Source organism: Phacochoerus africanus, chromosome 15 (assembly GCF_016906955.1).
Source record: "Phacochoerus africanus isolate WHEZ1 chromosome 15, ROS_Pafr_v1, whole genome shotgun sequence".
NCBI lineage: Eukaryota > Metazoa > Chordata > Mammalia > Artiodactyla > Suidae > Phacochoerus > Phacochoerus africanus.
The window spans coordinates 89,144,716-89,170,457 of record NC_062558.1 but is presented as its reverse complement, the minus strand read 5'-3'; the positions used below and the strand labels follow the sequence as shown (position 1 = coordinate 89,170,457).

Below are 25,742 nucleotides of genomic sequence, written 5' to 3'. Positions count from 1 at the left end.
CAAGGAGCATGGGCACCAAACACCCAAGGGTGCCAGGCCCCCCTCAGCCCTGGATGCTGCAGAGCTGTCTCAGGGAATTGGTGGGGACAGAGCCCTGGAGAGCATGGGAGATGGAGGGGACACTGTCCCCCTGGAGGCAGCATCTGTGCCTGTAACTTCCTCACAACCACATGTGCTTTTCAGGGAAAACTGAACACCTTGTGCGCCTTGGTTCAGCGCTGCAGCCAGATGCCACTGATGTGGTACCCGCCCAGGGACATGGTAAGCAGGGCATGGGGATGCTTCCTGTGGGCCAGGGTCTTGGTTTTGCCCTTGACAGTTGCTCCCTGGGACTGTGGGTCAGAGAACCTGTCAGGGCCTCTGTTGAGAGAAACCTAAGATGTGGAAATGTGGGGCCCGCGAGCCTGCAGACAATTCTCTACATGGCGCCTGTGCATTTCCCTTGCACATTATCACAAGAATGTTGGGAAGTTTCTGGAGTTTCCCTGGTGGTGCAGTGGGTTAAGGATCAAGCATTGCCACAGCTGTGGTGCAGGTCACAGCTGTGGCTCAAATTCATTCCCTGGCCTGTGAGCTTCCATTTGCTGTGGGTACCACCAAAAAAAGAAAAGAAAAAAGAAAAAAAGAAAGTTGGGAAATTTCTTATCCAAAGCAATACCCGGCTCTTCCAATCTTATGTTAAAAAAAGGGCTGGAGAGGAAGGCAGGACAGCAAATGCTATTGGCCTCCCAGCCCATCATCCTTCCACACTGCCTACCAGACCCTGTGAGACTGTGCTGGCTGCACCACTCAGGTGCCAGGAATTGTGGAGACATGGAGACACGCCCCCCCCCCCAACACCGTATGGCCAAAACTGACTGGTTTTATCAGGTAGGAAAGATGCCTTCTTGTGTCTTTGCCTGTGACAATGGGAAGAAGCCAAATTGTTCCAGTTTCATTCTTGGAATATAATCCTAATGATAGAACTTTTATTGACTCCTTTATATGGGCCAGTTTCTAGCCTTTCCCCATATTTCCAATGCTTTATTCTTCCAAGTAACTGTACATGTAGAGACTGCGTTATCACAGCTTGAGCAAAAGGGAGCTGACCCACAGAGAGGGTAACAAAGGCTGGGAAAGGCAGAGTTGGACTTGACCTTTTCACAGCTCTTGTCCCCCTTTCGGTTTAGCACTCCTGATCTCATGCTGGTTACCCTCACACCACCAGAGGGCTGCCCTACTCAGGTCCCCAGATCCAAGGAAGGTAAAATGCCTGCGTCGCCTAGGAATCACCTGCGTGGGCATCATATTCCTTGGGGTATCCATACTCAGACCCTCAACACAGACTGGGCCAGGGGCCCGGAGGATATTCTGGTGGCAGGGTCTGTAGTGATGGCTACATTGGCCACCTTCCCAGAATCAGACAAACACTGGCTCTAGGTAGTTGGGCAGGTGGTCAGTGAGAAGCCCTGGACAAGCCTGAAAGCCTCTGGGCACTGCTGATGACACATCTAGATTGTCCCATACCCAGCAGGTCCTTTTTCTAGTGATAGAGGTGTCAGAGTTCCTATGGCAGCTGGGCTCCTGGCTCTGGGTCCTACTCAAGCTCTCAGTCTCAGCCTTGCTTTCCTTGCATGGAAACGTCACTCCCCACCTGATTCTCCTGGACCTTCCCCACCGAATCACAGCTCCAGGAGGGTAATGAGAGCCCCACACCATCCTTATGCCCTGAACAGTGGCAACATCCACCTAGAGATGTCCACTCAGGAACAAGAGGATAAAGCAAGACAGAAGACTCAATCCCTGGGGACATGGGTCTGCCTCCCACTCATCTGCCCCCCATCCCATTTGACCTTGTCCTTCCCAACCTTGTCCTAGAGAGCCGAGAGCTGTAGGATGTCCGTGGGTACCCAATATTCTAGTAGGTGCAGGATCCTGGCTCCCCCTCTGGAAGCCTTCAGTGCTCTGGTCCCAGGCCTTACAGTGAATCCTGGACAAAGAGACCGGGTGTCAGCGGAGACCTACAGTCTCTACAGACCAGACTCAGCCTCTAACCCCAGGCCTGAGTGTGCAGAGGAGACACCCAGCCCGGCTACTTGGGGATATTTCCGAGCACGTTCTCCTGACCTTCCACACACTATGGCCATCAGCCCTGTTTGCTGTTACCTTCTGTGAAATGACCATGTCTCTCTGCCCCACTGCCTTCTAATCATCAGAGGAAATTTTCTAATAATTGTCTCTTCCGGAGCATCTCTCCTTGCACAAGACAATCGAGTTCCTTAGTCTTGAACCAAACCCTGACCCCCCATCCAGGGTCCTGATTCTCTTCCTTCCCTGCTTCTCCCAGGGCAGCTCCTGCAGTTCACGGAAACCAGTTCTCGTAGATCCATCAGGAAAATCCAGTAGAAATGGGGGACTTGCCTCTCTCACTGAATGTGGGGCTGCCAGTGACATACCTGTCTCCAGAGAATATGACCTGGGTGCCACCGGCTCGCAGGGCCCTCTAAACAAGCATCTCATTTCATTCTCACCACAACAGTGGCCGTTTATACAGAGTAGGGATCACCAGACTAAGTGCTTTACACAAACTCACTCTTTTCATCCTCCCAACACTCTACCAGGGAGGCAGCTGCCCCCCTGCATGGTCGAGTCACCTGTCTGGTGGCACAGCCGTGAAGCAGCAGGGCATCAACAGCCCCGGGCCCAGACCTCACCAGGTGCTTGGCTGCTTCTCTGTCCTGGCAGGTGGTCACTGCTCAGCATTTGGAAGCTGAAGAGCCCTTGGCTATAACGTTTAGTGATGGGCCCAATGTGACAGGGCTGTGGAGGGGTGCAGCAGGGCTGGGAAGGACCCCAGGGGAAGCTCACTTCCAAGGCCAGGCTGTGCCTCCTGTGCCCTGCTGTCACGGTGGTGGGGAACATCTCAGTGAGCTTCCTCCTGCAGTGCCGCGTGTTAGATGTGTAAGCAGAGAGTTTCCTGTTAGCCTAGTGGCTAAGGATCTGGCATTGTCCCTCTTGTGGCGTGGGCTCAATCCCTGGCCTGGGAACTTCTGTACGCTACAGGTGTGGCAAAAAAAAAGATATGCAAACAACTGTGGCTGTGAATATCTTACTGTCACACTATGTTCCTCGCAGCCCTCCTCTAGATAGAGAGTTCGTATCTATATTTGCTGGAAGCGGTTTCCTGCATAACAGTTAGAGCTCCAGAGAGGCCCTGTGATGTATTCATAGCCAAGGAGTTCCCATCCTTTGCCCCTGCCCACAGGAGGCGCCCCGAGGGCTGTGGATAAAGCTAGGACAGGACTTCAGCCCTCCAGGAAGTCTTAACTTGGCAGCTGTCCTTCAAGCCAGTGACCTTCACTGAAATTCTCTGATCATAGCTTTGGGATGGTGAGGACAGCCTGCTCCCCCATGTTTGACAAACCTCACCCCCAAACCCCTGACACACACACACACTTCCCTATGTACAAGCAGGAAATCCCCAAATGGAACTGAAGCTCCAAAGCACTGGAGATTAATGTCCAATCAGCCATCTTCCAGTCACTAAAGAAACATCCCTTCGTGTGGAGCAGCTGAGCTGGTGTAAGAAGTAATCAGTCACTGGCTTAGATCTCTTTGTCCTCAGAAAGTCAGAGGGTAAAGAGATGCCCCCCTCAGCCCCCAATCACCTCCCTCACCTCCTTAAGTTCACACAAGGGACTCGGGGGCTCTGCCACTACCTGGGGGTCTCCACTGCTGTCCCTAGCACCTCAGCCCTCTCCCTCAGTCCCTGTGCAGATCCCTCTTGCAGCTCCAGTGATGGGCTGTGGTTGGGGGGCGGGGGAGCCAGGCCTCAGCACAGGTGTCCTGCAGTCATGCGCTGAGGAAATCAAAGGGATCTCATGTCAGATGGTAGACACTGGGTCTAGAATGATCTGTTCACGTTCTGGAGTAAATAAGAAACAAAAGAGCTTAGAAATAAAGATAGCAGATTCCAATCTATTCACAGTAGCAGCAGCAAAAGCCATGTTCGTACGTTCTTGTGTAACAAAAGCATACTGTCCTGTGAGGAAAAGAAACTAATACCTGACTCTGCTATAGAAGAAGTTGTGAACAGATGGAAACCTTGACCACTGTGTCAGTTTTCCTAGAAGAATTAGTATAATAGACTTAACTCTTTTCTTGTGTAATTGTAATGAACATTTTTAGGGAATTTGATCAAAACCGTTCTTAATTTCACCTGAAAAAGCAAACATTTAAGAATATTTAAAGAATTTTTGGAAAGAAAAGTAATGCAAGAAGATTTACTTTATCCTATCCTAAAATATTATGCTCTGACAATTAAAATGAATATAAAGGACCCATAAAATAACTGTCCAAGTACACCAAACACCAGCTGGAAACATTGTATTAATGGAGTGGAGGCCCAGGTTGGTGTGAGTGTGTATCTGTGCATGCCTTTGTGCTTGGGTGTTCCATGTATATGTTTAACAACTGTTAACATGATTTTGTAAAATTTGGCAAGTTCTTGGAGAAAAGAACAGGTTAAAGCCTTATTTCACAACATGCTAAAAAATTCAAATATTTATGTAATTAAATTTTTGAAAAACCATACTATTAGTAACTAAAAAAGTAAGAATAGGTGCCTGGCTAATCAAACCATTAGCTTTGGAATGGATAAGCAATGAGGTCCTACTGTTCAGCCCAGGGAACTAAATCCAATCTCTTGAGACAGAGCATGAGTGAAGAGAGTATGACTGGGTCACTGTGCTGCACAGCAGAAATTGACACAACACTGTAAATCGACTGTCCTTTAATTTAAAAAAAAAGAATTAAACTGGAGGAAGGAAACCACCAAGGAAAATATTCTCAGGTTGAACCATACCCAATAATGCAACAAAGAATTATTCTGTGTCAGATGCTGGGGAGACAGACGGGAACCATAGGAATCGTGATAGCAGTTGTGATAGCTGAGTGATTTTTGGCAGGAGAGGGGAAATGTCAGTGGGTGGCAGACACTGTCATACTCAGAAGGTATGGGTATATCAATGAGTGCCTATTTTGCCAGAGCAGAATCTGTGGCAGGGTGATGGTTTAAACTGAGAAATAATTGAGAAAAAGGAGTTGGTGACATGAAAATTAGGAGAAGTCGTTTGAAACAGAGGAAAGAGCAAGTGTGAACGCCGTGGGTGGTTGGGCTTGGCGAATGGAAAGGCTGCTGTAGCTTTGTCACCAATCCAGGGGTCAAGATGTTCCCCCAATGCCCAGGGCCGCCCTGTGAGGTGTTGGGGACAGATGCGCACAGCCCTGAAGGTCAGAGTGTCGCAGGAACACCAAAACCAGTTGTTTCCCTGCCTGTGTGTCCACATACACAGAGCCTCTGGTGGGGACGATTGAATGAATGAGCACTTCTAGTCACATGTACAAATACCTAGGGTCAGTTTCTGACACACAGAGGCCTTTTGGATCTAACAATATAAGGCACAGAAATCTGCTCTGGGGGCCACTGCAGGGATGGGGAAGTTTCCTTTGGAGTGAAGTTTCCTTTGGAGTGCCACTGCAGGGATGAGGAAGTTTCCTTTGGAGTGCTCTTAGGAAAAAGCTTGCTTCAACCTGTGAACTTTGCCTAGTTTCTTAAATGCTCTAGGCCTTACCTTACCTCAAAAATAGCGATAAAAATAATAAAACTCTAAAGTCCAAGTGATGCACTTAGGAAGAATTCTGGGTCAGTTTTGGTGAGGCTAAGGGAATTCCCAAGTGAGAAAGAACAGCCCAAAGTCCAGAGGTCCTGGAGTCCCATAGACAGATCCAGTCAGGCCTGCCTACTGATTATTCTATCCGGTGGCAGTTACCACTCCAACTTCAGTATAAACAGGGATGGTTCTGGCTCCTGTTCCATCTGAGACAGACATCAGGACAACAGCAGCATGTCTAAGAACCTCTTATGCTCACTGACGCCCATCTTCTCTCAGTGCTTGGCTGGGAGGACCCTGGATATATGGACCCACTTTGGCCTCCCACCGTGGACAAGAGCTTGTCTGCTGGGTCCCCACCTTGTCAGACCCTCCCTGGTCACAGTTGGAAAGGGAACCTCTTCAGCCCCAACCCAGGAGTGTCGCCAGTCACCACAGGATTCTGTTTCAACTTGTGGCATTTCAACCTGTGCTCCTGTAGGGCTTTCCCCGGAGAAGTAAATAAGATGCAGTGTGTGAAAGTAGCTAGTGTGAAAAATGAACGTGGAGCTCTTGGGAATGAAGGAAGAGAAACGTAAAGGGGAAGGGAAGACAAATATGGTCTGACTTGGACCATGCCTGGAAGGAGGTGGTGGCCAGGAGACAGACCCCTGGCACTGCGGTTGGTGGAAGCCATGGAGAGAGGCCAGTGGTCAGTAGTTGGCAAGTCCCAGGACCCTTGGGCCCCATAGCTGGCACGTCCTCCTCACACAGTGCCTAGGAGAGGTGGACCCTCTCAGCATCATCAGAGACCCTACTGCCGAGTGGGAAGAAGCTGAGCAGGACAAGGGCCCACCCTTTCCTGGCTCATGTCATACCACCCATGCCAGAAAGGGAGGCGTAGCAATTTTTACCCTGAAGGTGATACAGTTCCAGGGAGGATGCCTGTAAAGTAAGGATGGGCTGATGGGTTTCAGCCTCCTGGCGTACTTCAGAAGCCTTCTCATCTAGGCCCAGTTTGGGCTAAAGACATCATGGTCTCTAACCTGTGCCTTCAAAGTCTGCGCAGAGCACCAAAGACAATTAATGAGGAGGATTTATTCTTGGAAGAATTAGTTTGTCTTAGTCCAGTTTTTTATTAGACTGAACAGTGTGACCCCAGTGGTCTGTCCAGGCCAGAAGTCAGGATCTCAATCCCACCCACTCTCCAGTTGTCACAACACTCCAGGGACAGGCAAGTAATGAAAGAATCTCAGAGGTCAGACTTCTTGCTATAAAAGAACCATTACTACAGGGTTTATAAGAAAGAATGAGTAGGAAAAGTCATTTTGTTGAAAAAAAGAGTTTAAGAGAATTCATGCAGGAGGTAGGACTTAGGGCGAGTCTTAACAGGTAAACAGGAGGTCACTAGGCAAGCAACATAAGGAAGGATACCCCAAGGGGAGAGAATAATTTATTTTAAAGCTTACAAACTGGAACTTGAATTGCTCTACAAAAGATTTTCATCTGATCACCTGCATCCTAAGTGGCCCAGAGATGATGTCAGTTGATGAGTGGGCCCCGGCCACCCTCCTTGTCACATCCAAGACACAGTTGGGGACAGGCGAGAGGTGAAAGCAAAGCCAGGGACAGTTGGTGCTACAGACAAGACTATGCTGTCCCGAAGGCTCTGCATTCATCTCTATCCAAACCGAGGGATCCGTGTGCCTCCACAACCCATCCCCCATCTGAGGGTGTCCCCATGCCCTTGACCTGTGGGTCTGGAGTCCAGCCTGAGGGTTGTGGTGCGGACTTATCCCTTCAGCACACACTCAGCAAGAGAGCCTGAGCAGTGCTGGTGCTACAGTGACTGTCAGCCCTTGTTCTTGCTCCCCAGACTCTCAGTCCAGAGGGGAACAGATGAGTTCAACACCAGAGCAAAGGGAGTCAGGGTCAGAATACTAGGGTTCCCTGGGGAAGGGAGGGCAGTATGTCCAGTGCCTGAACAGAGTCTGGAAATAGGAGCACCAGCTGGAGGCCAGCACCCAGGGAGAGGAAAGGCATCAAGAAAGCCCACCCTGGGGGTCCTGATGAGTACAAGCCTGATCCTCTAAGCCAAGGAAACCACAGCCTTCTCCTCCCAATTCCAGTGGCTTCTCAGTGACCTTCTCTTTCTGCTCTTCATACAGGGGAGGTGCATCAACTTTACCCTAATGAATCCCTACTGCGCCCAAATGCTCTGCGGCTCTAAGATCTGCCTTCCACCCAGCCAGGAGTACTTCCCTCTCACCAGCTGCTGCTCATACTGTCAACACTCCCCACCCGTATGCTCTCAGCCACCCTCCGGGGTGCTGCCTTTGATCTCTACCCCTTCCCAGGAGCTCTTCAGGACTACTATGTCACCCACACCCCCATAGCCCAACATCTAAAGCACCAAACCCCCAAGATTGTTAAGAGCCCCCCCCCTTTCTTATTGATTTGAACGTACATACTGTGTCCTGTTTAACAGTTAGAAGGAGTTGAAATTTGTTGCTGATCAGTTTGTTACCTGGTGAGTACTTCCCCACTGTGTGAGATGCAGGCTATACTGCTCCTGCCAGGACAAAGCATCCTGGTCCACGGTGGATAGACATGATGAGTCCCATTCCCCAAAGACAGGTCTTCCTCTGTCATCAAGTGTTGGGGTGCATGGGGTTTTAGCCAAAACATACTCTTTCAAAAAAGTCCAAATATCTTTGATATATCAATACAATCTGATATCCATTATTTACTTGCTGTTACTTATTCTCTTGGGCAAGTTGCTTAATGTCTTTCTGCTTCAGTTTCCTCCCTGAAAAGATCTGGATAATGGTGTCTCCTCTGAGGTGATAGGAACTGCTACAGTGTGCTGAGCACAGGGCTGGGTCATTTGTAAAGACTCAGGGGCCCCGTATTTAATGCCTTCCCTTCCCTGCAGAGGGAGAGGAGAGGATGATGTGCTCAGAGACATCAAGTAGTTTGCAGTGAGGACAGATGTTTTAGAAATCATGACTGGGACTTTCAGCTCTGGATACCAAAACATGGGGTTGGCACGCCTGAGAATTCTCTGTTAACTGCCGACTGCGCGTGGGTTCACATCCAAGGCCTCCACCCATGTAATCCCCAAGACACCATCAAAAAAGATCCTGACACCTACTCCCTCCTTCAGAAATGTTAGTTCCCTTCCGGTACCTTAATATGTCTCATAGAGGTAATTCCTAGTACCCAATTTCGCATGCTTTCAAATCAGCTCAGACCTGTCAAGGGAGGAAGAGACCACATACTCCAGTGTGCACACATCCATGCAACAAATCAGGGGCCATGAAGAATCAAGTAAACATGAGATGATGAAAAGAAGTGAGTAAAGCTCCAATAACTGACCCTAAAGAAATAGAGTTATGTGAAGAATTCAAAATACTTCTCTTTAAATTGTTCATTGAAATACAAGAACACATGGACAGACAACTAAATGATATTCAGGAAAAAACGTGCACAAACAAAATGAGAATTTCAAGAAAGAGGTAGAAAGCATCCAAAGGACAGCTGGAAACTAGGGCTTTTTTCACCATTGAGAGAGATGTTAGCTGTGGGTTTGTCATATATGGCTTATTATGTTGAGGTAGGATCCCTCCATGCCCACTTTCTGGAGAGTTTTTATCAGAAATGTGTGTTGAATTTTGTCAAAGCCTTTTCTGCATCTATTGAGATGATCATATGTTTTTTTTTTTCATTTTGTTGATGATGTGTATCACACTGACTGATTTGAGGATATTGAAAAAATCCTTGCATCCCTGGGATAAATCCCCTTTGATCATAGTGTATGTTCCTTTTAATATATATTTGCATTGAGTTTGCTAATATTTTGTTGAGGGTTTTTGCATCTATGTTCATCAGTGATATTGGCCTGTAATTTTCTTTGTGTGTGTGTGTATGTGTGTGTTATCCTTGTCTGGATTTGGTATCAGGGTGTTGGCGGCCTCATAGAATGAGCTTGGGAGTGTTCCTGCCTCTGCTAATTTTTTAATTTAAAGAGTTTCAGAAGAATAGGTGTTAATTCTCCTCTGAATGTTTGATAAAATTTGCCCGTGTAGCCATCTGGTCCTGGACTTCTGGGTTTTGTCAGTTTTTAAATCATAGTTTCCATTTCAGTACTTGTGATTGGTCTATTCATATTTTCAGTTTCTTTCTGGTTCAGTCTTGATAGATTGTACCTTTCTAGGAATGTGTCCATTTCTTCTAGGTTGTCTATTTTATCGACACACAGTTGCTCATAGAAGTCTGTTAGGATGCTTTGTATTTCTGTGGAGTCAGTTGGAACTTCTCCTTTTTCATTTCTAATTTTGTTGATTTGAGCCCTCTCCCTTTTTTTCTTGATGAGTCTGGTTAAAGGTTTATCAATTTTGGTGATCTTTTCAAAGAATCAACTTTGGGTTTCATTGATCTCAATTGTTTTCTTTGTCTCTATTTCATTTATTTCTGCTCTGCTCTTTATGATTTCTTTCCCTCTACTAAATGGGGGCCTTTGTCTTCCTTCGCTTAGTTACTTTAGGTGTAAGGCAAGGTTGTTTATTTGAGCTTTTCCTTGTTTCTTGAGAAAATATTGTATTGCTATAAACTTCCCTGTAAGAACTGCTTTTGCTGTGTCCCTTAGGTTTGTTTGCTTGTTTTTTTTTTTGTTTTGTTTTGTTTTTTTTATCTTTTTGCCTTTTCTAGGGCCGCTCCCGTGGCATATGGAGGCTCCCAGGCTAGGGGTCTAATCGGAGCTGTAGCCGCCAGCCTACTACAGAGCCACAGCAATGTGGGATCTGAGCCGCATCTGTGACCTACACCACAGCTCATGCCAATGCCGGATCCTTAACCCACTGGGCAAGGCCAGGGATCAAACCCACAACCTTGTAATTCCTAGTTGGATTCGTTAACCACTGAGCCAGGACGGGAACTCCTCCCTTAGGTTTTTGATTGTTGTATCTTCGTTACCATTTGTCTCTAAGTATCTTTTGATTTCCTCTTTGATTTCTTCAATGATCCATTGTTCAGTAGTGTATTGTTTCACTTCCAGGATGTTGTGGGTTTTGCTGGGTTTTTTTTTTTTTTTTCCTAGTCACATAGCATTGTGTTCAGAGAAAATGCCTGAAATAAACTGGAAGCATTTCCACTAAGATCAGGAACAAGACAAGGATGTCCACTTTCACCACTACTAATCGACGTGGTGTTGGAAGTCCTAACAATGACAATCAGAGAAGAAAAAGAAGTAAAAGGGATGCAAATTGGAAAAGAAGAAACAAAACTTTCACTGCTTGCAGATGACATGATACTATATCTGGAAAATCCTAAAGACACTACCAGAAAACTGTTAGAACTCACCAGTGAATTTGGCAAAGTTGCAGGATACAAAATTAATACACAGCAATCAATTGCATTTCTGTATACTAACAATGAAAGATCAGAAAGAGAAATCAGAGAAACCATCTCATTTACCATCACGTTAAAAATAATAAAATACCTAGGAATAAACCTCCCTAAAGAGGCAAAAGACCTATACTCTGAAAACTATAAGGCCCTGATGAAAGAAATCAAAGAGAACACAAGCCAGCAGAAAGATATGCCGTGCTCCTGAATTGGGAGAATCAAGATTGTCAAAATGACTATACTACCCAAGGCAATCTATTGATTTAGTGAAATCCCTATCAAATTACAAAAGACATTCTTCACAGACCTAGAACAGAATATTTTAAAATTTGTACGTACACACAAAAGACCCCAAATAGCCAAAGCAATATTGAAAAAGAAAAAGCAGAAATGGTGGAATCAGGCTCCCTGACTTTGGACAATACTCCAAAGCTACAGTTATCAAAACAACATGGGACTGACACAAAAACAGAAGCATACATCTGCAGTGATGGGTGAAGATGTTTGACAGGATCCACACCCTTGGATCAAAAGCCCATGCCCTCCCTGCAAGGGATCTAGGAAATGTACATTTAACTTTTCTACCTCTACAGACAGGAAAGCCAAGCAGAAGGGGTGACAGAAAGAGGTTGACTGAAGCAATTGACAATATCTGTCACTGTGGCACTGAATGTGGCTCACCCCATGAGGAGGCTGAAGGGACACATACAACTCTGTCGCCCCAGGATCTCTTCTCTCTCCTCAACTCTCTTTGAGTAAAGAGTTTGTGTGTCTGTGTGTGGCACATGGCCAGTGGTATTCTGGAGCAAGCTCATGGTGCCTTGTAAGATTTTCAAGAATTTTGTGACCCAGCTGTTTTCACACAGCCATTATTAAAAATTGTATTAAGGAAACCACTAACACATAAATTAGTAAATGAATTCAGCAGGGTTGCAGGATACAATATTAACATACAGACATCTCCTCCATTTCTTTACAATAATCATGAAATATGAGAAAGAGAACGTGAAAAAGAATCCCTTTTCAGATTGCATCAAAAAAATTATAATGCCTAGGAATAAACTTAACCAAAGAGGTGAGAGACCTACAGCTGAAAACTACATAACACTGATATTGGAAATTAGAGATGACTCAAAGAAATAGAAAGTGAACTGATGCTCTTTGATTGGAAGAATTAATATTGTTAAAATGCCCACATTACCCAAAGCATCTACAGATTTAATGCAATCCCCATCAACATACCTATGTTGTTTTCAACAGAACTGGAACAAATAATCCTAAAATGTGTATGTAACTACAAAAGACCCACAATTGCCAACACCATCCTGAGGAAAAGAATAAAACTGGAGGTGTAACTCTTCTAGAATTCAGATTTTACTACAAAGTACTGTAATCAAAACAATATTGGCACACACACACGCAGAAGACGTATAGATCAGTGGAACAGAATAGAGAGCCTAGAAATAAATCCACACACTTGCAGTCACATAATCTATGATAAAGGAGGCAAGAATATACAATGGAGAAAAGACAATATCTACAGCAAGCAGTGCTGGGAAAGCTGGACAGCTACATGTAAATCAATGGATTTAGAACACTCTCTCGTGCCATATACCAAAAAAAAAAAAAAAAACCCTCAAAATGGCTTAAAGACATAAATGTAAGACATGACACCATTACATTCCTAGATGAGCACATAAGCAAAACATTCTCAGACATAAATAGTAGCAATAATTTCTTAGCTAACGCTCCTCAGGCAAAAGAAATAAAAGCAAAAATGAACAAATGGGACCTAAACAAACTTAAAAGCATTTGCACAGGAGAGGAACCTCTCAACAACATGAAAATATTTGCAAATATTCTACCCACAAAGGCTTAACATCCAAAATACACAAACATCTCATGAGGCTCAATATCGAAAAGTCAAACAACCCAATCAAAAAATGGGCAAAAGACCTAAGTAGACATTTTCTCCAAAGAAGACATAGAGATAGCCAAAGGGAACATTGAAAAGATGCTTAACTTCGCTAATTATTATATAAATGCAGCTCTAGGCCACAATGAGGAATCACCTCATACCAGTGAAAATAGCTATCATCAAAATGTCTACAAATAATAAATGCTGGAGAGAGTGTGGAGAAAAAGGAACTCTCCTACGCTGTCAGTGAGAATGTAAATTGGTTCAACCATTATGGAAAACAGTGTGGAGCATCTTTTAGAGCTAAAAATGCAGCGACCATTTGATCTCACTCCTGGATATATATCCAGAAAGAGTGAAAACTCTAATTTGAAAATATAACACGCACCCCAGTGTTCATAACAGCGCTATTTACAACAGTCAAGACATAGAAGCAACACAGTCAGCCATCAGCAGATGATTGGTTTAAGAAGATGTGGTATATATGTGTAACATACGTACACATGCGTAGTGGAATATTATATAGCCACAAACAAGAGTGAAATATTGCCATCTGCAGCGTTCACACACCTAGAAAATATCATACTAAGTGGAGTAAGTCAGATAGGGAAAGATAAGTATCATATGATGTCACTTATATGTGTAACCTAAGGAATAATGCAGATGTACCTCTATGCAAAAGAGAAGCACATTCACAAACATAGAAAACAAACCTGTGGTTACCAAAGGGGAAAGTGAAGTGGGGAGGGACAAATTAGGATTATGGGATTAACAGATGCAAAAGCTATACATAAAATAGGCAACAAGGATTTACTCTATACCACAAGAAATTACATTCGGTACCTTATAATTTATAGTAGAATATAATCTGGAAAATTATCACCAAATCAATTTGCTATACCCTTGAAACTAACATGATGCTATAAATCAATATACTTCAGTCCTTTTTAAAAAAGGATATTGAATTAATAAATAGGACAATGAAGTGTGTCACAAAGGATGTGAAGCAAGGAAAACCTAATATGGTGGTGAGAGTAGTTTACCAGAATTCATCAATGTCATGTATCATTTGATTAAGATATTCCATTATTTTAAATACCTTTGCAGAAAAGAACAAGAACAAAAGTAATCACTAACACAATGCTTTATTTTTGTTACACATACTGAAAGATCTATTTTAAATTTATCAGAGAAGAACTTTAAGCATTTATCACTCTTCTTTTGTGCGTAAAAAGAAAAATAAATTGGTTAAAATATTTCTAAAAATTTTTACATTCAAAGTCTGAGTTTTTTCATCCCTATTGACTCAGAGTTGTTAATGCCTAATGTTGATCCATGGAGCAGAGACTGGCCATCTCCACTCAGTCCCTTCTGATTTCTACTTACAGAACCTGTGAGCATAATAAAAGTAGTTCTGTTGTTATCATTCAGTTTTGGTGTGCTTTGTTACCCAGCGGAAGATAAAAGCACAGTATAATGTAAAAAAAGAAAAGAAGAAGATAACTGGGCATGTCTCTCGTTCACGGAGGACTCTGATATCCTTTCAGGACCTTCTTCCTCTTCTAGATCCCTGGGTCCACTGGGTCACAGGAGTGACCACGGCAATGCTCTGCACTCCCAGGTCCTGGACCTCCTCCCCCACAGTGATGTGCTTATCTAAGCCACCTCAGCTGCCCTCCCTCAGTTGACAGAAAGGCAGGATTGCTCCAGGATGAGGAACACATGGAAGCCTCATCTTACCACCTCTCCACGGATCCCCTGACTCCCCCCGGGATTGTCAACAGCAGGTCACAAAGTCACCATGCCAACCTTCCTGTCCATCACAAGGGACATCACAGGGGATGCTACCTCCTTGGAGTGGGGGAAGGGCCATTGCCCAAGGCCTGCCATCTTTGCCTCTTCTGCCCTGAGGGCAGGCATCAGGGGAGGCTCACAGTGCACCTTGGTGGAAGGGCTGGAGACGCCAAGGCCCTTGGGCACAAGTGGAGCCCTGGAGTGGTCAGGGTCAAGTGGGGCTTTACGCGCAGCTAGGTAAATGGAGAACAGTGGGCTCTGGGTGCCCGGCCCCAGGCTCTTCCTACTACTATTGCTGTCCCCTCCACTGCTGAGTGCAGGGAGCTTCCAGCACAGCGTCCTGGACTGGAGAAATTTCCACCACCGCCTTGACCTGGGTTGGTGGAGAAACATTCACCACTCCCTTAGCCCAGACTGGAGAAGCTTCCACAGGAGCGCCAGTCAGCAAAGGAACAAAGAAGATAAATTGTCTGACTGTGATGGTGACTTTGACGTCTACTTCGTCTTGGATGCGTGAGTGGCCATCCCGCCTGGCCAAGGGTACTCCTTGAGGGGCCTCTTGTCACAAGGTCACTGATAGCAGGAAGTGGTCCAAGGGAACCCTCACACTGGAAGAATGGAGGCAAGGACAGTCTTGATCAGACCCAAGGACAGATCTCTGGGGCCTCCTTGTTCCTGAGGCAGAAGGAATGCTAAGTGAGAGAAGCCAGACGCAAAGGAACACATACTGCGTGATACAATTTATATGAAAAGTTCAGGACTGGCAAATCCATAGGGACAAAAAAATAGACTAGTGTTCACAGGGTATAAGGAGATGGGGGTTTGGGAATGACTGCCAGTAGTGACAGATATGGGGGGGAATAACAGAAATGTTTGGCAGTTAAATAGTGGTCATGGTTGCACGACCAACCTAGTGAATGTACTGGAAACTACTGAATTTTTTGCTTTTAAATGGTGAACCACATATTATATAAAATTTTATCTCAATTTTTTAAGGTATTCAGAGAAAAGATGTAGGGGAAAAGTATAGAGGTGTGTCAGGCAGTTAGCTAATAATAATTATATTAAAATCGTTATATCATTTTTCTGAAAAAAAGATGGGAAGAAGACTTGAATAGACATTCTTCCAAAGAAGACGTATAAGGGGCACATGAAAAGATGCTCAACCTTGACAAGTATTAGAGAAGAGCAAATCAGTACCACAAAGAGGTATCACCTTAAGCCTGTCAGAATGGCTATCATCAAAAGTCTATGATAGCAAAAGTTGGTGAGGATATAGAGAAAAGGGAACCCTAGTACACTATTGGTGGTAATGCAAATTGGTACAACCACTATTAAAAACAATGTAGAGTTTCCTTTAAAACCTGAAAGTTGAACTACCATATGGTCTAGCAATCCCACTCCTGGGCATAACCCTAGGAAACAACTCTATTTGGAAAGATAGAGGGACCCCAAATGCCCATCGACATATGATTGGGTTAAGAAGCTGTGGTATATATGTACCATGGAATAGTACTCATCCATAAAGAATTAAATATTTCTGTTTGAAGCAATGTGGGTGTAGCTAGAGAATATTATGCTTAGTAAATAAGACAGAGAAGGGCCAATACTGTATGCTACCACTTAAATGTGGAATCTGAATAATCATACAAGGGAATGTACGCACAAAAGAGAAACAGACTCACAGACAAAGACGATGAACTTGTGGTTACCAAAAGGGAGAGGCAAAGTGGGATGGACAAATTAAGAGTATGGGATGAAGAGGTACAAACTACTGCATGTAAAATAGGTAAGCAACAAGAATTTACTGAATAGCACAGGCAATTATAGCCATTCTTTCGTAATAATTTATGATAGAATATAATCTGCATGAATGCTGAATCGCTGTACTGTATACCTGAAACACAATCTTGTACATCAACCACACTTCAGTGAAAGAAAGATTATTTTGAACGCTTTGTCATATAATTCAAAGACTTCCATTTTTTAAATCGAAGTATAGTTGATTTACAATGTTGTCTTAGTTTCAAGTGTGCAGCGAAGTGATGCAGTTAGACATACATACATGCTTTTTCAGATTCTTTTCTAATGTAGGTGATTACAGTATATCAAATGCAGTTTGTTTTCTATGTCTGTGAGTCTATTTATTTTTTATTTTTATTTTTTATTAAAGTATAGTTGATTTACAATGTTGTGCCAGTTTCTGCTGTACAGCAAAGTGACCCAGTCATACATTACATATGTTCCCTTTCTTATCTCCCATCATGGTCTGTCTCAAGAGACTGGATATAGTTCCCTGTGCTATGAGTAGAATCTCTGTGCTTACCTGTTCTAAATGTAATGGTCTGCATCTACTGACCCCAACTCCCAGGCTATCCCACTCCCTCCCCCCTCCCCCCTAGCAACCACAAGTCCGTTCTCCATGTCTGTGAATCTGTTTCTGTTTTGTAAATAGGTTCATCTGTGCCACAGTTTATATTCCACATATAAGTGACATCACATGGTATTTGTCTTTCTCTTTCTGACTTACTTCACTTAGTATGAGACTCTCTAGTTGCATCCATGTTGCTGCAAAGGACATTATTTCATGCTTTGTGTGGCCGAGTAGTATTCCATTGTGTATATCTACCACATCTTCTTAATCCATTCATCTGTCAGTGGGCATTTAGGTTGCTTCCATGTCTTCACTATTGGGACTAGTGCTGCAAAGAACATAGGGGTGCATGTAGCTTTTTGAATTGTAGTTTTTCCTGGATAGAGCCCAGGAGTGGGATTTCTGGACCATAATGGTAGCTCTATACTTAGTTTTCTTAGGTACCTCCATGCTATTTTCCATAGCGGTTGTACCAGTTTACATTCCCACCAGCTATGCGGGAGGGTGCCCTTTTCTCCACAACCTCCAGCATTTGTTATTTGTTGACTTGTTAATGATGGCCATCCTGACTGGTGTGAGGTGGTACCTCATTGTAGTTTTGATTTGTACTTCTCTAATAATTTAGCAGAGTGGATTTGAAATTTTAAATGATGCTTGACAAGTTTCTGGTATATATGCTCTCCATGAATGGTAATTCTGTTATCATCAGAGTCTTCTATCCTTAGTTTCCTCACCACCTGCCGACAGTTTTAGATACAACCAAGAGGAGACAGAAGGAGTAATAGAAGAAGGATGCTCTTAGGTCTGTAAGAATCACACACATAAATATAATATTCAGGATGTGCATGGGCATGGCAAACACTTGAGGTGAAAGGTAAGAGCTCCTGCTGGGTTCCTCTAACTCACATGCCAAACGAAAGACATGAGCGAACATTCACTGTGAGAGAGCCCAGAACAGGACATCAGCCTCAGTTTTACCCCTACCATCTGCAGAACCTTGACAAAACACTTAGACAGTGAGACCCACATTTGCCGTCCATAACCTGGACTAGTGCAGAACCTTTGAAACCTGGCCAGTAGGACACATGAAATCTCTTCCCTCCTAGACAGAAGGGGTTATGAGGCCCCAGTTTCCATAGGCTCCCCATTCTACATCTGGGTACTAAAGTGGGAACTGACGGGGGCGAGAAGCTCAAAATAGGAACAGGAAAGTTATGCAAATTGGGGGACCGAGGAAGCCAACATATGAGAATTGCCTAACCAGGTCCTACCAATGCATCCTCTCCTTTTCCTTGTGTATCAACCATCCCAGTTTGCCACCCAAAGGCCCGCCTCCCCAAGCACACATGTCTGGTGTGTCACCCTCGCCACCACTCACACTGGTGAACATTACCACCAGGGTGACCCACTGAGGATGCTGAGGGAGTGTGGCTGGTTTCAGTTGCATGGGATGGGAAAGAGTTGCTAAAGGGTCTGCTGGAAACCGGGGAGGCAGAAAATCTGCCCACCAGATGGAGGCGCCTCATCCCTCTTAATTAGGTCTTCTTTGTTTTCAGGTCGGAGAGTGTAAGTGACTCCTGGAAGGACATTTGCAACTTAGTGGAGGGAATGGTGAAGAAGTACACAAAGTACGGCTACTATTTTCCCCTGCCAGGCAGAGTACATCTGTTTAGATTCACTGGGCACAGGAATCCCTTGGGTCAAAAGCGGAGAGCCCAGGGTGGTGTTCCGAAGCTGAAAAGAAATACAGATCACTCTGGTTCCATGGGATCTCAGCCGATCTCTTGGCTGCTGCCTGGGAGTCAGGATATATTGTAGGGGACACAGTGTGTCCTTGAGGACCTCACAGATTAGGCAACAGGCAAACTGGTAACACAACACTAAATACCAGGTTAAATGGTGCTGAGGTCCGAAAGAGAAGGTCAAAGGACTTCCTTGCAATGTAAGGGAAAAAGCAGGTATCCTTGGGTGAGAGGAAGGCAGGGATGGCTTCCCAGAGGACGTGGAATTTTGAGCAAGGTCTTAAAGGGTGAGGAAAGACAGATTAACAGGAACTGTCAAGGAGACTTTTTGTGCAGTGACTGGTCTGTTTGGCTGGAAAGCAGGGCTAACCCAGGGAAGGCTGGTAGAAGAGGCTGGACATCACGGCATGGGGCCAAGTCCATGGGGCTTGTAATGCCAGGCCTAGTAGCTTGGAGTTTCTGGTATGAGAAATAGGGGGCTACAGATGATTCTTAGGCAAAGGTCCGACAAGATCAAATTTGTGCTCCAGGAGAAAAATTTGATAGTCATGGGCAAAATGAGGAAGAACATGAACCGGGAGAAGTGGGGAACCCAGCTAGGAACTTATGGTAGCAATTTGGCTAAAAGATAATGAGGGTCAGTAGACCAGAAAAGAGGGGGCAAAAGAGGGAAGGAAGGATCTGAATGGCTGCTGAGAGGTAGAAAAATTTCTTTGAGATGAGAGGGAGGCAGGGAAGACAGGCGAGGAGGGAAGTGTGGGAAGTTCCAAAGAATTTTACATTAGAAGAGAGGCCAGGGGAGAGGCCCTCATGCAGGAATGCACAGGTGTCTACCCTCTTGTGTATGCAGGGAGTGTGTGCACATGCCTCTTTGTATGTGCTTGTGTGTGTGTGTGTGTGTTTGGGGGGTTTGGGAGTAGAGGGGTAGAGCATGATACCATTTTGGCTCTCTCTTCCAACAAGACGGCATATCTTACAAGCCTCTCAATCCTTCACAAAAGTAATGAGAACCTCCTGGGTTTGGGAAATGGGGCCCAAACAGAAGAACTGGGGAGGGGAGCAGGGAAGTGTCATGCACCCCTTTCCTGACTGCTCACTGGTGTCATTGTTAGCTTCTCATGTGCACATGCTTTCTTGCAGCCCCAGACTGCGGATGTCATTCATCACATACTCCACGCAGGGCAACACCGTCATGAAACTCACCTCAAACAGGTAAGTGCTACTTTAATCCCCTAAGGTAAGCCTGATGGGTAGTGCCACACACACAAAACAAAACAAAACAAAACAAAAAACTGGGACTTGAAGTGTTCCCTGAGGCATGACTGGGAGCCCAGTGGGTGCAGACTGGGCCGTCCTAGGCAGCCCTCAGTGCCCACCCTAACCCCAGCCCCTTGCCTCCCACTAACCGCTGGCTACACTGGCACTGGCAGCCCCCTGTGCTCTCAACCACCCTTGCCCCCTTTAAGCCCTACCTCCACTTGTCCTTTTTCCTCTCAGTACTCTTCCTTAATCTGGTTGAGTAAATGGTCACCAAGGCAGTATCCTCCATGCTTACCAAACAGGGGACTGACCAAGGTTTGTCAGTGTCAAAGACATGGGCAGAAGGGTCATGACAGGGTGATATGTGTCTTCCTGTCCAGGCAGGTTTGCAGATGGCAGAATGATACCAGGGTAGCTGGTGTGTTTCATAACAGTCAGCCCTCATTCCACCACTACTCCTTTTCCAATTTGTTTTCAGAAATGTAATAAAGAATAGTCTTAAAAGACTTCGGAATATAGTGCCTAAAGGAGCCAGAAACATGCAGGAAGGATTAAAGAAGGTACCAACTCTACAGCTCTGATAATTTATTTAGCTTATCAAGTTCTTATGGGCATTATTGGGTCATCTCACTGCCCTTCTCCAACTTTCCTTCATTTTGTTGCAGGCCAATGAGCAGATTTACAAAGTTCAGTCCAGCAGTAAGTTGCCTGCCGACGTCACTGTGCTCAGGTGGGACAGAGCCCAGCTCGGGCCTCAGTGAGGGCTGCTGCAGACCCACCTCGGCCAATTCCTAGTGCTGATGCTTGGAGCAAATTCCTTGCCCTCTCTGTGCTGCAGGTTCCTCCTCTGCACAGTGAGGAAGAAAACCACCCCCAGGGCTGTGTCTGAGAACCACCTGGGGTCATGGCTTACACTCCTGGTTCTTTCTAGATCGCAGGTTCTTGATGTGTGATTGGGCTGCATGGAAAACAAAAGAGAAAATCGAGGGACCGCAAGCAGACAGGGTTCAGTTTAGGGACCAGAGACCTTGCTGTCCCCCTGGCTGCCCACGCTTTTGTCCCCCGCAGTTCTGGCTCTGCCTCCACCCCTTCAGCTTCTTCCCCCTGGTTGAGTCTCGTCCTGTGACTGTGCCTCTGATGGTGGAAAAGCCTGTGCTCTCCCAGAACCATCTACATCTAGAGTGTAGGGTTGCAGCTCCTGCAGGAAAGATGCGTGGGCTGGTGGGGACAGGCAGGGAGCTGGGCAAGGGCCGCTGCACAGGCACCTTGACCTCGAGTTCTGAAGGCCAGGACCCATAGAGCCAGCAGAGGTGCCTGCTGGCAGTGCCCAGGCCAGAGCCCTGCTGTCCCCTGAGCCAGCGGGAAGCCTTGTACAGTCCATGTGGCTGCTCCTCCCTTTCTCCCCTAAAGGCTTGTCCTCATGCAGTGACGTGGCTGGAGCTTCCTTTCAGGGCAAAGGCTGTGCCTTCTGCTCGTGGTGAGGGTCACTAAGAAGATCTCTGAGCTGGTCTCAGACTCCTCATGTGTCAAGTGGGTGCTGGGTTAAGGCCTCCTCTCTCTGCAGGTGCTCTGGTTGGTGGGTGCTAGGGTCTGGGTAGCCTCTCCCCAGGAGGAGGATGTATGTTGGGCAGTGCTGCAGCCCTGGCCATCTGAGACAGGTCACTCCAGGGCCTCTCCCTGCTTGTTCTGCAGACTTTGGCGCTTCTAGTCTGATTTACACTCTGACTGCTGGACCACTGCAGCCATCAGCAGTACAGGAGACTAAGCAGGAAGTGAGTCCCATCCATCATCACTAGCTTTGTGCTCCACACATTTGCGTGTTTTATACTCAATGCCTTCTTTCACGTAGGCTGACAAGGCTCGGAGAATGAAGGCCAAGGTTTACTGCATTGGTATGAAAGATTATAAGGCATACCAGGTAATTCAGCACAGGTAATCAGGTGCGACTCTTGAGCCCAGTTAGGGAAAGCTTTCAAAGGCAGCTTCCCTAGGGTCTCCCAGAGGATGGTCTCCTACCCACCTCAAGTGTCTTGTCAACAAGTAGATTCTTCAGATGAGTCATGAGTGTTGTAAAGGAGTTCCCATCATGGCTCAGCGGTTAATGAACCTGACTAGTATCCATGAGGATGCAGGTTCGATCTCTGGCCTTGCTCAGTGGGTTAAGGATCTGGAGTTGCTGTGAGCCATGGTGTAGGTTGCAGATGCGGCTTGGATCCTGCATTGCTGTGGCTGTGGCATAGGCTGGTGGCTACAACTCCGATTTACCCCCTAGACTGGGAACCTCCACATGCTGCAGGAGCGGCCCTAAAAAGCCAAAAAACAAAAACAAAAAACCCAAGTGTTGTATAAACCTATACAATGGAGGCGGGGGTGGAGGAGCTTTCTACTCCATAAGGGTGGGCTGCTGGCAGATCCAAAATGTAATTCTTGCAGTCTAACAGGGCAGAAGGCAAGAGCCTGTCTCCTAGAATGAGACCTGCTGTGTCCTCAACACGTGGCTGTTTTTCGAGTCATCTTCTCTCCTTTGTAGCTGAATAAATTTGTAGAAGCAAAGACTCACTTCTTTAACATGGAGCAAATCGAAGACCAGAAACAATTAATTGCATCGGTGAGTGTGGGCTAAATGTGAGAAGGGATATGGGGTGGCATATCACCATGCACATGCCTGTCATTCTCCCTGACCCTGCCACCAATCCGTCTGTTCCAGATCGTGGGAAATTCCTGTGTGGAACTTATGGCTAAAGACACTTACTATGTCTGCATAGGAAGTAAGTGTTGGGGTTATTGTTTTAGAGAGTACGGCGTTTGTGCTGTGTGCATGACATGAAAGTGCTTAAGTGTGCCTGTTCCTTTGAGTGTGCTGTGTGATGTGTGCTTTTGGTGTGAGTGTGAAGTGTGTAGGGGGACTGTCACATGGAGGGGAAGCTTGAGGCAGGAACCGGGACCATAAATAAAGTAGAAGCTGTTTATGAGGCTGTTGTTATGAATAAGTCAGTGGACTGGGCATGGGTGCGAGGAAGCCAGCAGGGGTGAGCATGAGGCACACGGCCTCTTCAGCCTCTCAGGCCTCCTCAGGACTAGGCAGAGGCCTCTGCTGGCCTCCCCGCCTCTAGGCCTGTGCTCCAGCCCATCCTCTGCAGATGACCCGAGGGGCTGAGAAGGCCACTGCCCTAACCCAGCTGACCAGGAGTACTGAGGTCTCAGAAATGAACAGCTGAGCCCTCCAATGTCCAGCCTCTGCTCTAGGCCCACCTTGGGGGCAGGGGCTAGACTTCCTGCAAAACCTCCCTCAGCCCTACAGGGTCCAGCCCACCCAGCCTTTGAGACTTTATCCTCAGGACAGCACAACCATGAAGGCTTTCCTGGTCAGCTGCCCCTCTGGCTTCCCACAGACCTTGGTCTGTTCCTCTCATTAGTCACTTGTCTCCCAGTATGAACCCTGACTTCTGCTTGCCTTGTCCACAGCTTTATTTCTTCATCTTTATCATTCAGTTCACGGTTTTTCTTCCTGGCTTTTACTATGGATAATTTCAAACCTATGGCAAACTGGAAATGATCATATAATGACACCCCTATCTCCACTACCTGGATTTGCATAGGCACAGGGCGTGCCCAGATATTGGTTCAGCCACAACTGCCTCCTCATAGGAGTCCCTGGGATTCGGTTATGAGGTCACCTGTCATAAATGTGAGATGAGAAGTAAGAAAGCCCTCAGCTTCTCCTAACACTGACCTTGGATATTGTCCTTGCAGACGACTACAGTCTTGAGTTTTATACATATGGTCTAGAGCCAGAGAAAATTGGAGAATATTCCTGCAGATATAAGTTGGATGAAACCGAAGTCTTCTGTAAGTGCCCAGCTTGGTGCATCCAAGTGACATAGTGCCCACACCCATTACATTCCTCTATCCAGCCGAGCTGTCAAAGCCCTTGCTGACCATTGAGTGTGGACACTGAGGATAGAGGGAGCCAGAACAATGAAAGGAGGGACCTGGCAGGGAAGGCTGGCCACCTCTCCCTTCATCTCAGGCCAGGAAGTAATCAATCCCCCAGCACAGCAAAAGCACCCTGGAGCAGGGCTGACCCCTGCAGAGGCTGGATCTGCCTTCACTGACACCCCCACCCCCCCAACCTTTCTCAGCTCTCACTTCCCTTGAGAGACAAGGACATGGACTCAGAGTCTGAAGGGGGAGGTGGAGGCAGCCCCAGGGCTCTGAGTCCCTACCAGGTGGTCTCCTAGGACTGAGCAAGGATGCCAAGTGCCAGGCCTGGGCCCTGGAATCCTGGCTCAGACCCACTCTCCATGTGTGGTCTTGACCTAATGAGCGCTGTGTTGTCAGCCTCTACTATCTGTACTGGAAAGTGGAGCCAGTATAGTGGGTGCACTAACTAAGCCCCATCACGTGTGTAAAGCTCTTATTTGGAAAAACTCAGGCACTAGGTGACTGTCCACGATGGGTGAGAGGCCTGAGGAAGCACACGGTTGGGGCAGCAGCTGTGCCCTCAGGGCTGAGGTGGGGCTGATCTCCCCGACAGAGGGCCTGGGGGACAGTTGGACTTTCTCTTCCTCCTCAGCTCTCCCTGGTAGCCCCTGATACAGGGATTTGATATGATTATGTATGTTCAAGGACATCTAGTTCCAGGTAAAGCCAGAACGAGTCCCCTCCCCCAGCACACTTCTGGGCTGTCTGTCCTTCTTCCATGGGTGCCCAGGATGGGCAGGGCTCTTCCATGGCCTCACTCCCATGGCACACAGTGTGTAGATGGTCCCAGGGAGTTAGATTAGCCTTGGTCTGTACTTTCTCAGGAGTGGTCGGGAACTGAGTAACTCATTTAGATAGAGCGCTGGTGTTTATTAAGCACCTACTGCCTCAGGTAATGTGCTAAGTGCCTTAGATGCACTAAACCAGTGAGTTCTCCAAAGACCTGTTGTTATTCCTTTCTATGGAGAGGTTGCAGCACAAGCTGGAGTAGACACATGTATTCTGATTGTCTAGTCTGGACAATGAGCCTAGCTGATGGCAGTACTTTAGAAAGGCTGGATACAACCTAGCCCCCCCAAATCGTATTAAGTTAAATTCCCTGGGGTGTATAACTCAAAACATTCCCACTCCAGACTCATAATGTATCTTTCAGAGGTGGATCAGCACAAAGTCTAATATGTGAGAGCCCAACCCATAGTCCTGGGCTATTCTGCTGACCGCCATTCAGCACCTGGCCAGAGTGATGGACTAGAGGCTGGCCAGAAGTGATGGATCAGCACTGGTTATTGCCAAGAGTAATGCCTCACTAATGAGTATTGCTTTGGTTATTTTAATTACATTTTCATCTAACTCTAACATCTCAGAAAACATTTTAATATATGTAGAAAATTATAACAAAGGAAAAAATTGAAATCAATATTTGTGTATGTTTTATGTTGTTTATCTTTGGTGTATTCCATTTCTACATTAAGAAATCTCTAAAATATGACAAGAGAAGTATTGCTTTAATCAGCTAATATTAGTTTAAAAACTCCTCTCTAGCCAAACATGCTTTTCTGTCCACTCAGTAGCAAGACCCCTGCCATCACCTCACTCTCCGTGCTCTATGAACACAGTGGAAACTACACCACTTT

At 46.1% G+C, this 25,742-nt stretch overlaps 1 protein-coding gene across 1 annotated transcript in view; it reads left to right on the top strand.

Annotated features, from left to right (window-relative positions):
• The window catches only part of LOC125116976 (mucin-2-like), a 95,905-nt gene that overhangs the window by 49,275 nt on the left and 20,888 nt on the right, over window positions 1–25,742 (top strand). Inside the window, 8 exon segments of the mRNA XM_047762669.1 lie at window positions 184–261; window positions 20,005–20,076; window positions 20,790–20,823; window positions 21,817–21,896; window positions 21,974–22,042; window positions 22,655–22,732; window positions 22,832–22,892; window positions 23,878–23,973. Coding sequence (XP_047618625.1) covers window positions 184–261; window positions 20,005–20,076; window positions 20,790–20,823; window positions 21,817–21,896; window positions 21,974–22,042; window positions 22,655–22,732; window positions 22,832–22,892; window positions 23,878–23,973 — 568 coding nt within the window.